Below are 14,387 nucleotides of genomic sequence, written 5' to 3'. Positions count from 1 at the left end.
ATTTATTTATTTATTGGATAGAGACAGCCAGAAATTGAGATGGAAGGGGGTGACAGAGAGGGAGAGAGACAGAGAGACACCTGTAACACTGCTTCACCACTCACAAAGCTTTCCCTCTGCAGGTGGGGACATGGGGCTTGAACCTGGGTCCTTGCATATTGTAACATGTCACTCAACCAGGTATGCCACCACCCAGCCCCAGAATGAAAAGCTTTTTGCAGAACCATTATGTTAAAAAACCATTTATGCAGAACCCCCACCCCCTTCATCTCCTGTCTTCTCCAGTATTTCCAAAGAAGGACTCCTAAAAAACAAAACCTGTCTCTAAAACTCTAAAACGGATTTTTTTTTTTTTTTTGCCTCCAGGGTTATCACTGGGGCTCAGTTCCTGCACTACAAATCCACTGTTCCTGGGAGCCACTTTTTTCTAATTTTTGTTGCCCTTGTCCTTGTTACTGCAGTTGTTGTTGGATAGGACAGAGAGAAATCAAGAGAGGAGGGGAAGACAGGAAGAGAGAGAGAAAGATAGACACCTAAAGATCTGTTTCACCACTTGTGAAGTGACCCCCCTGCAGGTGGAGAGCCAGGGGCTCGAACCAGGATCCTCATGCCAGTCCTTGTACTTTGCACCATGTACGCTTAACCCACTGCACTACCACCAGGCCCCCATGAATCTTTTTTAATGAAGGAAGCCATATCAATTATCTCAGCTAAGAAACAAAAGTGTTATGAATCCTTTGGCTCTTTTTTTTTGGTCACCAAGGTTGCCATTGGGACTTGATGCAGACACTACAAATCCACCACTCCCTGTGGCCATTTTTTTCTTTTTATTTAATGGGACAGAGAAATTGAGAGGGAGGGAGAGATACAGAGGGACAGAGAAAGATATAGACCTGCAGACCTGCTTCACTGCTCATGAAGCTTCCACCCTGCAGGCTTTGAACCCAGGTCTCCACACAAGGTAATGTGTATGCTCAACTGGGTATGCCACGGCCCAGCCTCCAAATCCTTTAATTCTTTTTTTTAATGTTTTTTTTATTGTCTTTATTTATTGGATAGAGACAGCCAGAAATCGAGAGGAAGGGGGAGATAAAGAGACAGAGAGCCACCTGCAGCCCTGTTTCACCATTTGTGAAGCTTTCCCCCTGCAGGTGAGGACTGGGGATTTGAACCCAGGTTCCTTTGATTCTTAAAGCAATATATAAGTACCACTACATTATGTATAATTTCCCCCAGGTATTGGATCAACCTTTATAATTTATTCTTTACCAAATGAGGTAGAGTAAAAGATTCTAAGTACTATTTATACATATTACATATATAATGTATAGAATATGTAAAGCTTCATATACCGAGGATTTCACAGAATTTCACATATGTAGACATTAGGTCAAATGCTGCTGTACCTGTTCAAGCTTTTTAAAAAGTGGGTCTTTATAAGCCACTTCTTTGGAATCACTGACAGGCTCTGAGGTAAAGTCATTGTTGGTACCTTCCCAGTGTCCTGGAGCATCTGGACATGCCACAACCTGGGGCTCCTTTTTGGTTAATACAAAGACTGGATGTGTTTCGGGCATATCTGATTGGAGTTTGTAAGGGCTGTTGGAATCCAGTTTCTGTCCTTCAAGTGAATCTTCTTCACTTGCAAAGCTGAAGCTATTTGAGAAATCTGTGGCTTTAACAGAAAAGCTGGTAAAAATGTTCAGGGCTGCTTGCTTCTCTTTGTCTGCTTCCAGAATAGGAAATTCACGATTTAATATGACCCCAGCTCGAGAAGAATTGCTCATCCACTGGGCTAAGAAGTTCTGCCCATTGTTTAACTCTGAGAAGGTTGACATCAGGAAAACTTTAGTCTAGTGATGCTATTGTACTTAAGTAATGTAAAGTGGGTTATTTCCAACACCTGCAGAAAGAAGATAACCAATAAAAGTATTAGTCAAAGCCATTTGTCCAAACCTCCACCCAGTGCAAAAAACTATTAGTTCATATACAAGAGAGAGAGAGATCTTAAGAACCTTATTAAACATCCTGGTAAACATATCATGTAGCAGCTAGAGGTACAAGAATGGAGTCCCTGTACAAGGGCTTCATGAAGCATAAGTGTTGATAACAGGCAATATTTAAAGCCTTGACAAAGGATGAGATTATTATATATTTATTTTCCCTTTTATATTGTTGTTGTAGTTATTGTTACTGATGTCATCATTGTTGGATAGGACAGAAATGGAGAGAGAAGTAAAGACAGAGGGGGGAGAGAAAGATAGACACCAGCAAACCTGCTGCAGGTGGGGAGCTGGGGGCTTGAACCGGGATCCTTAAGCCGGTGCTTGCGCTTTGCCACCATGTGCACTTAACCCGCTGCGCTACCGCCTGACCCCGTGGATGAGATTATTAAGGGACTGATGGTGGACATCAAAGAAAAGGCACTAAAAAGTGAAGTTTCCAGGAAGATCAATGAAGAAAAAGCTTCAAGGAAGGACTGTTAAGAGCATTTAATGTTAATTAGTGTTAGATTCATTAAATCACGAAAACTGATTTGGGAATTTAACAAAGGTCACAACAACTTTAATGAGATTGTCTGGGTCCAGAAGAGCTTGAAAGCTTAAATGGAGGGAGTATACAAAAGAATCTAAAAAAAAATGGAGACTGATTTCTGCTTTCTAGGAGTTTGTTTTGCTTTTTAGATAAAGACAGTGGAAGAAAGAGATAGAAAGACAGACAGAGAGACATACCATAGCACTAAAGTTTCCTTCAATGCGGTGGGGCCAGACTTAAACCTAGGTCACAAATACTTAGCAAAGATGAGTTATTTCACCCGTTTTCTTTTGTATTTTTTTTTTTTTTCCTCCAGGGTTATTGCTGGGCTCGGTGCCTGCACCATGAATCCACCGCTCCTGGAGGCCATTTTTCCCCCTTTTGTTGCCCTTGTTGTTGTAGCCTCGTTGTGGTTATTATTATTAACATTGTTGATGTTGTTCAATGTTGGATAGGACAAAGAGAAATGGAGAGAGGAGGGGAAGACAGAGAGGGGGAGAGAAAGATAGACACCTGCAGACCTGCTTCACCGCCGGGGGCTCCAACCGGGATCCTTACGCCGATCCTTGCACTTTGCGCCATGTGTGCTTAACCCACTGCCCACCGCCCGACCCCCTTGTTTTGTTTTTAAATTTACCAGGGCACTGCTAAACTCTGGCTTATGGTGGTGTGGGGGGTTTGAACCTGGGACTTTGGAGCCTCAGGCACAAGAGTCTCTTTACATAATCATTATGCTATCTCCCCCCACCCGGCCCCAATCTTTTTTACTTTTATTTATTTTGTTGAAGACTTTCATGTAAGATCATTGCATTAGAGTGCAAGAGAGAAGCTTTATGCACTGTGCCACCTCTCTCTATCTCCCCTTTCCCTCTTGACTTGTCTCTGTCCTATAAAATAAAGTCCCAACCTACAAGGAGAAAGCTTTGTGAGTGGTGAAGCAGTGCTGCAAGTGCTTGGGCAGCTCCTCCTCCTCTCTCTCATAAGTAAAATGCATATTTTTTTTAAAAAAATGCTAACAAACTATTTAATAGCCAAACACAAAACTGGCAGTCCAACCTAGGAGGTGGTTCAGTGAATAAAGCATTGGACTCATAAGTAAGACATCCCAGGTTCAAGCCCCAGAATACTATGTGCCAGAGTGATGCTCTAGTTCGTTCTCTCTCTCCTCAGTTAATAAAGCTTTTATTTTTATTTATTTTCCTTTTTGTTGCCCGTTTTTATTATTATTGTGGTTATTATTGTTGTTGTCATTGCTGTTGTTGTTGTTGGATAGGACAGAGAGAGATGGAGAAAGGGCGGTAAGACAGACAGGGAGAGAGAAAGACACCTGCAGTCCTGCTTTACCACTTGTGAAGTGACCCCCATACCAGCAGGTGGAAAACCGAGGGGCTCAAACCGGGATCCTTACGCCAGTCCTTGAGTTTCACACCATGTGCGCTTAACACACTGCACTATAGCCCAACCCCCCTTTCTTTTTTAAATGGCAGTGTGATTTTTTGTTTGTTTGTTTGTTTGTTTTCCACTGACCTCAAACTCTGAGAATAATAGCTACCAAGCAATTTTTTTTTATTTTATTTAAGAAAGGATTAATTAACAAAACCATAAGGTAGGAGGGGTATAACTCCACACAATTCCAAGCAATTTTTTTAAAACCACTGCTATATGGATAAGTGTTGAGTAAAAGTCTGGTATAAATACAAGCTTTGTATTTCCGCTCACTATAAAGCTCAGAAGCAGGCAAACTCAGTCCATACTCACAGAAGTAAGAATTGTGGCTTCCCAGTAAACTGGGAAAGGACTTTTGCTTTCACAGGTGTATTTGTCATGCATGGGCAGTGACCACACTGATGTACGCATTTGACCTGTTGAGACTAGGGCATTTTATTGGTTATCTATTATCCAAGTATAGTTTTTTTGTTGTTGTTGTTGTTATTCTTGCTTTGTTTTCTTAAATGCTCCATGCAAAGTAATTCCAATTACTTTTGAATTAACTGCAAGACTTATCAGAACAGGTAGCAGTGTTTCACCAAAAAACCAGTAACCCTGGTTAAATTTAATGACCTTAGGGAGGTGGTGCAGTAGATAAGGTGCTGGACCATAAGCATGAGTTCAATCCCTGACATCACATGTGCTCCAGAGATGCTCTAGTTCTCTCTCTCCCTCTCAATGAACTTAGCAGGAAACTTTAAAAGATGAACTTAAAGGAACAAGCTCAAGTCATATTGTGACATTAAAAACTACCAGAGAGGGGGCTGGGCAGTGGGTGGCTCACTGGGTTAAGCACACATGGCACCAAGCACAAGGACCAGTGCAAGGATCCTGGTTCCAGCCTTGGTTCCCCACCTGCAGGGGGATTGCTTTACAAGCGGTGAAACGGGTCTGCAGGTGTCTATCTTTCTCTCCCCCTTTCTGTTTTCCCCTCCTCTATCCATTTCTCTCTGTCCTATCCAACAACAACAGCAATAACAACAAAATACAATGACAATGATAGTGCCAACAACAAAATGGAAAAAATGGCCTCCAAGAGCAGTGGATTCAGTAGTTCAGGCACTGAGCCCCTGGAAGCAAAAATATATGTATACTGGAACAAGGGAGAAAACAAAATGGTTATGCAAAGAGACCGTGATGTCTGAGGCTCCAAAGTCCCAGGTTCAAACCACCCACCCACCCCCTAGACACACACACAGAGAAAGACACACCATAAGCCAGAGCTGAATCAAAGGATTTTGATTCCTGGAATTAAAGATCATGCATATGATTATCAAATCACTTACAAGTCATTCACAAATAAACTACTGGAGTTCTGGTAAGTGCAAGCACACCAGGAGGCAAGCCCAGAACAACCTCCACTGCTTCGCATCAACTTCAGAACTGGTTCTGAAAGCCTGTTGCCGGCCGCAGAAGGATAGAAACCACTTCCCTGAGCAATGACAGAAGCCAGACCTCCCACCTTCAGCACCCCATAATGATCCAGGGCCCATACTCCCTGAGGGATAAAGAACAGGAAAGCTTCCAACGGAGGGGATGGGATACAGAGTTCTGGTAGTGGTAACTGTATCAATTGTACCCCTCTTATCCCGCAATCCTGTCGATCAATATTAAATCACTAATAAAATAATTTTTTTAAAAAAGATATCGTTGTGGTCCGGGAGGTGGTGCAATGGATAAAGCACTGGACTCTCAAGCATTAGGTCCTGAGTTCAATCCCTGCCAGCACAAATACCAAGTGATGTCTGGTCCTCTTTTCCTTTCTCATGAATAAATAAAATCTTAAAAAAAAAAAAAATACCGCTTCCCCTGAGCCTGTCAGTGACACCAGGCGTCGGGAAAGGAGCACAAAGCAGCAAACTGCCAAGAAAGGATTAGCAGCAGGTGGACGGGGAAGTCTCAGGTATCCAATACATGCTGGGAACCAACTGCAGCCTTGACACCGCCCTGGAGAGCAATGTAGACGGTCTTCACAGCAGCCTGGGATGAGTCCGGGTGCAAAAGTGACCCCAGACCCTGAAAAAGGGAAGTTGTGCTTTTCCGGGAAGCGGCCCCGCGGGGTGGGGGACACCCTCTGCTCAGCCAAGGCTCTGGGAACAGGCCCCAGGCCGGGGCCCCGAAACGCAGCCCCCAACCCCCGAAGCCCAGCAGCTCGCGACAACCCCACCCCACCCCCACGACAACGCGCAAACGTAGGGCTCCCGAGCCGGGGAAAACAAACCCCCAGGCACCAGACCCCTCGCTCGCTTGGCCGGCCCGAACCCCGCCACTATCTCGTCCCTGTAGCTCCCCAGCACGAGCATTACCGGCATGCACGCCAGGACCTTCAGTCCACTTGGACCCAGCCCGCGTCGCCTGAGCGCTTATGAAAAAGCCGCCACACTGACCGCCTCCGGCCGGAACCCCGCCCCCAGAACAAAACAACTCCGCCCTCCGAACCTAGAGCTGATGGGAAGTGTAGTTCCGGACGGTCCTCTCTGCGCTTGCGCACGACAAAGACAAACCACAAAAACTACATCTCCCATGTATCATAGCGACAGATGTCACCTAGGGGATGAGGCGCATCTCGCCTTCAGCTAAGGCCGCAGACTGTGTTGAAATTTGCAACGGTCCCCTGCGAACTTCTGGCGGGGGCGCGACCCAGACTCCCAGCTGACAACCTGGAGACGCGCTTGTCGCAGGGTGGATTTTTTCTCCTAGTCACCCTGTTTGAGCCGCATTTCTTTTTTTCTTTCTGCCTTCTCTCTCTCTCTTTTTTTTTTTTTTTGCTTCCAGGGTAATCGCTGGGGCTGGATGCTTGCACAACGAATCCACTGCTCCTGTGGCTATTTTTTCGATAGGACAGAGAGAAATCGAGAGGGGAGAACAGATAGAAAAGGAGCGAGAGAGATAGACGCCTGCAGACCTGCACCGCTTGTGAAGTGACACCCCCCCCCCTCCGCAGGTGGGGAGTCGGAGGCTCGAACCGGGATCCTTGCGTGGGTCCTTGCACTTTGTACTATATGCGCTTAACCCGGCGCGCTACCGCCAGGCATCTCCAGCGGCTTTTCCTTGTTGGGTCTGTTTTTCTCTGTCACTGGGTGCGACTTGGCCTACGATGTCCAGTCCGCCCGCTGTTTTCAGAAGCATATGGGAAGATTTATTCTGCTCCTCGGTCCTCAGGTTCCCGCGGTCCCAGGCGGTGGAGACTTCCGGGTAATGTCATCTCTGACACTTCAGGCAGCACCATGGAGAGTGATGCAGTGCTTAGGTCTCACCACCCTGCCCCCCCCACACACACACGCGCTTAAAAAAAAGTAATTAAAAGTTGAACCAGGGAAACAACTCAGGGTTCTCCAGCCTGCGGAGGGGAAAATAAAGGTTCTGCAAAAGGTTTCATGCCTCAGGCACCAAAGGTTCCAGGCTCACTTCCCAACACCACCATAAGCCAGCGCTGAGTCGTGCTTTGGCTTAAATAAATAAAGGTTTTTTAAATAAAAATAAGGGTGGTGTTTATGTACACTCCTATTAACTTGTAGTCATATAAATCACTCATTAATATGAGAGGGTTAGATATAATAATAATAATAATAATAATAATAATAATGGTTCTCCAGCATGCATCAAGACCTGAGTTTATTTTCTGTCATTTCATTAAAAAAAAAAAAAAAAGGAATTGCTGACATTATTTTGCTATCTCTTTCAAAAATAATCTTCCCCGAAATCAAGGTCCTGATTTTGTTTCTCTCTCTTTTTTTTAATAATTTATTTATGAAAGAAATAGAAAGATGAAAAACACTGCTCAGCTCTGGTTTATGGTGGTGCTGGGGATTGAACCAGGGACTTCAGAGTCTCAGGTATGAGAGTTTTTTTTGAAAAAAAAATTAGCTTCTTTTTTTCTTTTTACTTTTCATTCTAAATGAAGACACAAGAACCTAAGAAATCTATGATACCATAATTATTTCATATGCCATATGTGGACCAGAACACTTATTTTCATTTATGGCAGACAGCCCTTTAACTTGAAAGCAACATCATTTTCTTAAAACACAGTGAATAGACCTCTACTTTTTGTGCCTATATTTTAATTCTAATGTAGTACATAGTATCACATTGTTCATGGATCTTTTGCCACATTCAATGATAGGGTGGCATTGAGAAAACATAGAACCCAGAGGAGAGACGGGTTTAAAACTTGCTGGCCAGAAGGTGGTGCAGTGGATACAGTGTTGGACTCTCAAGCAAGAGGTTCTGACTTAAATCCCCAGTAGTGCATCTATTATTTAGTTCTCTTTCTCATACTATTTCTCTCATTAATAAATGAGTTAAAATATTTTAAATATCATCAGAGTTTTTAACTCCTCAGAAGTGGGCTGATGACTTGAGGTTCTGGGGGTGATTTACACTGGCTTTATTTATTTAGTAGAGACAGAGAGAAATTGTGAGTGGGAGATAGAGAGTAAAAGAGAGGAGTTGGGGGTAGATAGCATAATGGTTATGCAAATAATAGTTATCTCATCCCTGAGGCTCCAAAGTCCCAGGCTCAGTCCCCCTGCACCACCATAAGCCAGAGTTGAACAGTGCTCTGGTAAAAAAAAAAAAAAAGGGGGGGGGCAGGCAGTGGCATACCCCACTAAGTACACATGTTGGACTGCAAATCTAAGGAAGCACCAAGAGACTGGGGTGATGTAAAAGCAATGAGCCTTTATTCTAGCCGTCTATGGTCGAGTTACCGAGGGGCTGCCTCTCCAGCTCTCTGGTAATCGACCCTGTACCCAAGTCCTACTAGGATATAGATACATTTCAGATTACAGACTACGTGACAGGGTTCAGCTATACAATGTCAGTTTTACAACAGTAGTTATCTATGATCCCAGGTGCAGGGAAGGGGAGGAGGTCTTTTTGACCTCGAGGTTATCTCCTTCTCCAGACCCTACGCTCCAGGACTGTTTTCTCAGGGTCTGTCCTTGGATTTATCTCCTGCCTTCCAGATTCCCCAGATTCTCTGTTTACAGCTTTAACTCCTGAGATTGCTTTCTTCCTCAGAGACAGGCCTGTCTTATAATTGCCTACTTAACCCTTAGGTAGCCTGAGACTAGGTTCATTTGTCTCATTATTTTATCATCTTACATTTATTTCTTTTTGCTCAGTTCCTACACACAGGACCAGCGAAAGGATCTGGGTTTGAGCCCCCATTCCCCACCTGCAGGGAGGACATTTCACAAACAGTAAAGCAGGTCTGCAGGTGTCTTATCTTTCTCTCTTCCTCTTTATCTCCTCTTCCTTTCTCAATTTCTCTCTTGTCTTATTCAATGAAAAATAAAATAAACTAAAATGGAAAAGGGGGGTCTGGCAATAATGCAGCGGGTTACACGCACACGGCGCAAAGTGCAGGGATTGACTGGCAGAAGGATTCCAGTTTGAGCCCCAAATTCCCCACATACAGAGGGGTTGCTTCACAGGCGGTGAGGCAGGTCTGCAGGTCTCTCTCTCTCCCTCTTTATCTTCCCCTCCTCTCTCTATTTCTTTCTGTATATCCAACAACAATAACTTAAACAGTGACAGTAATAACAACAACAACAAGGGTAACAAAATGCCGGGCTAGCTTTGCTGGCGGGAGAGAGAGACGACTAGAGACTCATGGCTGAGTAGTACGCAGCTCATTCTTTATTCATGTGAAACGCAACGCAATCTAAACTATCTCTAATCACAATCCTGTCCTTATATATACTAGCCAAGTAGGGTGGAAACAGGATGTGACATAGAGAGGGTGGAGCGAAAAAAGACTGGTGGAAATCAGGGTGTACTAGGAGAGGGGGCGGAGCAAAAAGACATCATGAACTAGTGGGGATTAAACCAATGCCCTGCAGGCAGGGCGGTGCTTAGTTTCCAGTGGTTATGTAAATAGAATACAGTGTTAAGCAGGGGGATTAAACCAATGAAACAGAAGGGGTTTTAGAAGCAGAATTAGAAGCATACCAACAACAAAATAGGAAAAAGTGGCCTCCAGGGGCAGTGGATTCGTAGTGGAGGCATCAAGCCTCAGAGATAACCCTGAAAGCAAATAAATAAATAGTAAAATAAATAAACAAATAGTAAAAGAGTCAAAGATACTTGTAGCCCTGCTTCACCACTCATGAAATTTCACCCACTGCTTTGACTCTTCACAGCTGCAGAGAGAATACCTGATAAGGAATGGATGTTGTCAGGTGTTGTGCCTTGGGTTAAATATAACCTTGGCCTGTGCAGTTGTTTCGGTAGTCCAGTGAGAAGTTGATAAGTGAGTCAGGTCTAGAGACCTCAAATTTAGTTAATGGTGGGGGCCTGTGGGTCTCATGATAGCAGATTTAGCAAGCAATCAAAAACAGGTAGATTAGCACACAGACTCCACCTTGGATCATCAACCTCATCACTCAAGTCTTAACTGGTAAAGTTTTACTATAGGGGTCAGTGGTGGCATACCTGGTGGCATTATTGTGTACAAGGACCTGGGTTCAAGCCCCCAGACCCTACCTGCAGGGGGGAAGCTTCATGAGTGATGAAACAGTGTTGCCTCTCCCCTCTTAATTTCATTATTTAACCAAAATTTAAAAATAATAAATATTTAGAAACAAAGTTCTAATACATGTGTTCACATGAAGCCTAGATAATTCTCAAAACTGCTTACTCAGCAGGTGAGAAACTATTAGAAATGTGAGAAACAAATGAGATATAGAGGAGTATGGTGAGCAGACAAAAATTTTAATCTGACAAATTAAGAGGGACAACCCTCCCAGCTGTCAGGGGAGTGACACCCCTCCCCCCAATAAGATGAGAGTCCAAGCCTGGGGAGAGCCCCTGCCCACCTGCAGTAAGCTGGAAGAGTTTTTAATAGGGTTTTGGTTCAGGGCTATTTTGGGCAGCACCAGAAAACTGGTGATCTTGAGGAGGTCTCTCAGATGTGTGTTATATGCAAATAGGAGCAAACTAAGTTTTCCCTGTGTGGGGAGGGGTCTGCCTGTTCTTGATCAGCTCTGGTCTCTTTCAGTCTGTTTGAGCAAGATGAGTTCTTTCTGTGTGGGTAGGGGGTTCAGGCCTCAGCATATTTCCTTCACTGCAAACAATTAACACTCCCCCAATAAAATGATTTGAAGAAAAGAAAGAAAATTAAAGAAACAAACAAAACAAAAACAAAAAACCGGGAGTTGGGTGGTAGCACAAGTTAAGTGCAGGTGGCACAAAGCACAAGGACCGGTGTAAGGATCCGGGTTTGAGCCCCCAGCTCCTCACCTGCAGGGGAGTTGCTTCACAAGCAGTGAAACAGGTCTGCAGGTGTCTTATCTTTCTCTCCCCCTGTCTTCCCCTCCTCTCCATTTCTCTCGGTCCTATCCAACCACAACAATAACTACAACAATAAAACAACAAGGGCAACAATAGGGAATAAATAAAATAAAATATTTAAAAACAAACAAAAACAACTACATTGGGGAGGTCTGAGTATATAGCATAGCAGTTTATACGACAGATTTTTATGCCTGAAGCTCAAGAGAGCCTAGGTTCAATCCCTGGCATAACCACAAACCACATAAGAAAAGAAAGAAAGAAAAAGAAAAGGAAAAAAAACTTTACATTTGAGGTTGGGCATCATTTTTATAAGTAAATTTTTAAAAAATGGTGTTGTGTGTGTAAGACCTTGAGTGCTACATAAAAAAGTGAACAATAGGGAGTCGGGCGGTAGTGCAGCTGGTTAAGGGCAGGTGGCGCAAAGACTGGAGTAAGGATCCCGGTTGGAGCCCCTGGCTCCCCACCTACAGGGACGTCACTTCACAAGCGGTGAAGCAGGTCTGCAGGTGTCTATCTTTCTCTCCCCCTCTCTGTCTTCCCCTCCTCTCTCCATTTCTCTCTGTCCTATTCAACAACAACATCAATAATAACTACAACAATAAAACAACAGGGCAACAAAAGGAAATAAATATTTTTAAAAAATTTTTAAAGTGAACAATATTATTGCAAACACTACCTACATGTTGTCTCAAGTTTGTATATATTCCCTTTTGTTGCCCTTGTTGTTTTTATTGCTGTTGTAGTTATTGTTGTTGTTGTAAGATAGGACAGAGAGAAATGGAGAGAGGAAGGGAAGAGAAAGACAACTGCAGACCTGCTTCACCACCTGTGAAGCCACTCCCCTACAGGTGAGGAGCTGGGGGCTTGAACCGGGATCCTTACAAATCCTTACGCTGGTCCTTGCACTGGTCCTTGCGCTTTGCACCATGTGTGCTTAATCCGCTGTGCTAAGGCCCAACTCCCTCAAGTTTCTGTTTCTTTAGCTTAGTACTTAGCTAGTAGTTTGACTAAAATCATCTTAAATTCTTGGACCCTTCTCCCTTCCCTCTTCTAAAAGAAACATAAGACATTTTGCGGTGGGGGCACAGGGGTGATAACTTGCCTGGTAGAGTACATGCTTTATCATGCTCAAGGGCTCAGGTTTGAACTCTGGTCCCACAAGAGCACCTGGGAGCAGGGAGAAGCTTCTGGATTGGTGAAACAGTACTTCAGAGTCTCTCCTGTGTCTCTGTCTTCCCCATCTCCATGTCTTGTCTTCTGTGGAGAAAGAGAGAGGTAGAAAGGGAGAGAGAGGAAGGGGAGTGAGCAGTGGCACACCCAGTTGAGTGCACACATTGCCATGAGTAAGGACCCAAGTTCAAACTTCCATTCCCTCCAAAGGGTTGTGGGGAGCTTCCTGAGTGGTAGTGCAGTGCTCCAGGTCTACCCACCCCCATCTCCCACCTTCTAAAGGAACAGAGAGGAAGAAGAGGAGGGAGGAAGTGAACAAAAAAGGAAAGAAAATAGAAAAGGAGGGAAAGCCTGGGTGGGGGTAAATAGCATAATAGGTATTCAAAGAAACTTTCAATGCATGAGGCTCCAAAATCACAGGTCCAACCCCCCACCCACACACACACACCACCATAAGAGAGCTGAACAGTGCTCTGGTAAAAAAAAAGGAGAAAGAAAGAAAGAAAGAGAGGAGGAAAGAATGCACAGCAAAAGAAACCACCACCCAAACAAAAAGACCTTCCACAAAATGGGAGAAGAGCTTTACATGTCATACATCAGACAAGAGTTTAATAACCAAAATATAATATAGAGCTCATCAAAATCAATAAGAAAACAAATGACTCCACACAAAAATGGAAAGAGGATATGAACAGAAAATTCACAATAGACGAGATCCAAAAGGCTGAGAAACACATGAAAAAATGCACCAAGTCTTTGATTGTCAGGTAAATGCAAATCAAGACAACAGTGAGATACCACTTCACTCCTGTGAGAATGTCATACATCAGAAAAGGTAGCAGCAACAAATGCTGGAGAGGGTGTGGGGTCAAAGGAACCCTCCTGCACTGTTGGTGGGAATGTAAATTGGTCCAACCTCTGTGGAGAACAGTCTGGAGAACTCTCAGAAAGCTAGAAATGGACCTAACCTATGATCCTGCAATTCCTCTCCTGGGGATATATCCTAAGGAGCCCAACACACCCATCCAAAAACATCTGTGTACACATATGTTCTTAGCAGCACAATTTGTAATAGCCAAAACCTGGAAGCAACCCAGGTGTCCAACAACAGATGACTGGCTGAGAAACTTGTGATATATATACACAATGGAATATTACTCAGCTATTATAAATGGTGTATTCACCTTCTTCATCCTTTTGGATGGAGCTTTAAGGAAACATGTTAAGTGAGAAACAGAAGGATGAATATGGGATGATATCACTCAAAAAAGTTGGAAAAAAAAAAAAAAGATCAAAAGCGAAAACACTAAGCAGAACTTGCACCAAAGTAAAAGACTCTGGGGTGGAGGGGGTGGGTTCAGGTCCTGGAACATGATGGCAAAGGAGGACCTAGTGGGTGTTGAATTGTTATGTGGAAAACTGAGAAATGTTACACATGTACAAACTATTCTATTTTACTGTAAACCATTAATATCCCAATAAAGACACACACACACACACGAAAGTAGGAGAACAACACACACACACACACACACACACACACACACACACACACACACACACACGAAAGTAGGAGAACAACAACAACAACAACAACGCAGAAGCTCTCAGCAGGGTGAGGATAGCCCAGAGCCCTGCGGGCCCCGGGAACCAGGAAGTGAAGGCGCCGCCCCGCCCGCGCCTCGCCCGCGCCCCGCCCAGGCCAGATCCGGGAAGCGGTGCCCAAAGCCCTAACCCTCCTCCCAGAGCTGGAGACCGAGCTGGAACTTTCAGGGAAGCGGCTATAACTCCGGAGCTTTGCGGCAGGTGCGTGGCTGGGCTGGGCGGGTGGGCTCGGGGCCGGGCTGTTTCCATTGGCACACTGCGGGAGAAACATAGGAGGGGGGCGGGGC

General features: G+C 44.3%; 2 protein-coding genes across 3 annotated transcripts in view; one reads left to right on the top strand and one right to left on the bottom strand.

Annotated features, from left to right (window-relative positions):
* Positions 1-6,430, bottom strand: part of CENPJ (centromere protein J) — a 56,293-nt gene extending 49,863 nt beyond the window's left edge. The window contains exons 1-2 of one of the 2 annotated variants that reach the window (XM_060194743.1): positions 6,330-6,430; positions 1,407-1,903 (exon numbers count right to left, since the gene is read on the bottom strand). In XM_060194743.1, the coding sequence (XP_060050726.1) occupies positions 1,407-1,838 (432 nt within the window). In that variant the 5' untranslated portion in view covers positions 1,839-1,903; positions 6,330-6,430. Of the gene's footprint in view, positions 1-1,406; positions 1,904-5,309; positions 5,437-6,329 lie in introns of those variants that run through there. The other variant, XM_060194742.1, reaches the window with a different exon arrangement.
* Positions 6,431-14,182: 7,752 nt separating this feature from the next.
* PARP4 (poly(ADP-ribose) polymerase family member 4) overlaps positions 14,183-14,387 on the top strand; it is a 123,899-nt gene continuing 123,694 nt past the window's right edge. The window contains exon 1 of the mRNA XM_060193512.1: positions 14,183-14,301. The gene's annotated coding sequence lies outside the window, so the exon portion shown is untranslated. The remainder of the gene's footprint in view (positions 14,302-14,387) is intronic.

The sequence above is a fragment of the Erinaceus europaeus genome, chromosome 7 (genome assembly GCF_950295315.1).
Source record: "Erinaceus europaeus chromosome 7, mEriEur2.1, whole genome shotgun sequence".
Lineage (NCBI taxonomy): Eukaryota > Metazoa > Chordata > Mammalia > Eulipotyphla > Erinaceidae > Erinaceus > Erinaceus europaeus.
The sequence above is the reverse complement of the archived record's forward strand: the minus strand, read 5'-3'. Positions and strand labels throughout refer to the sequence as shown.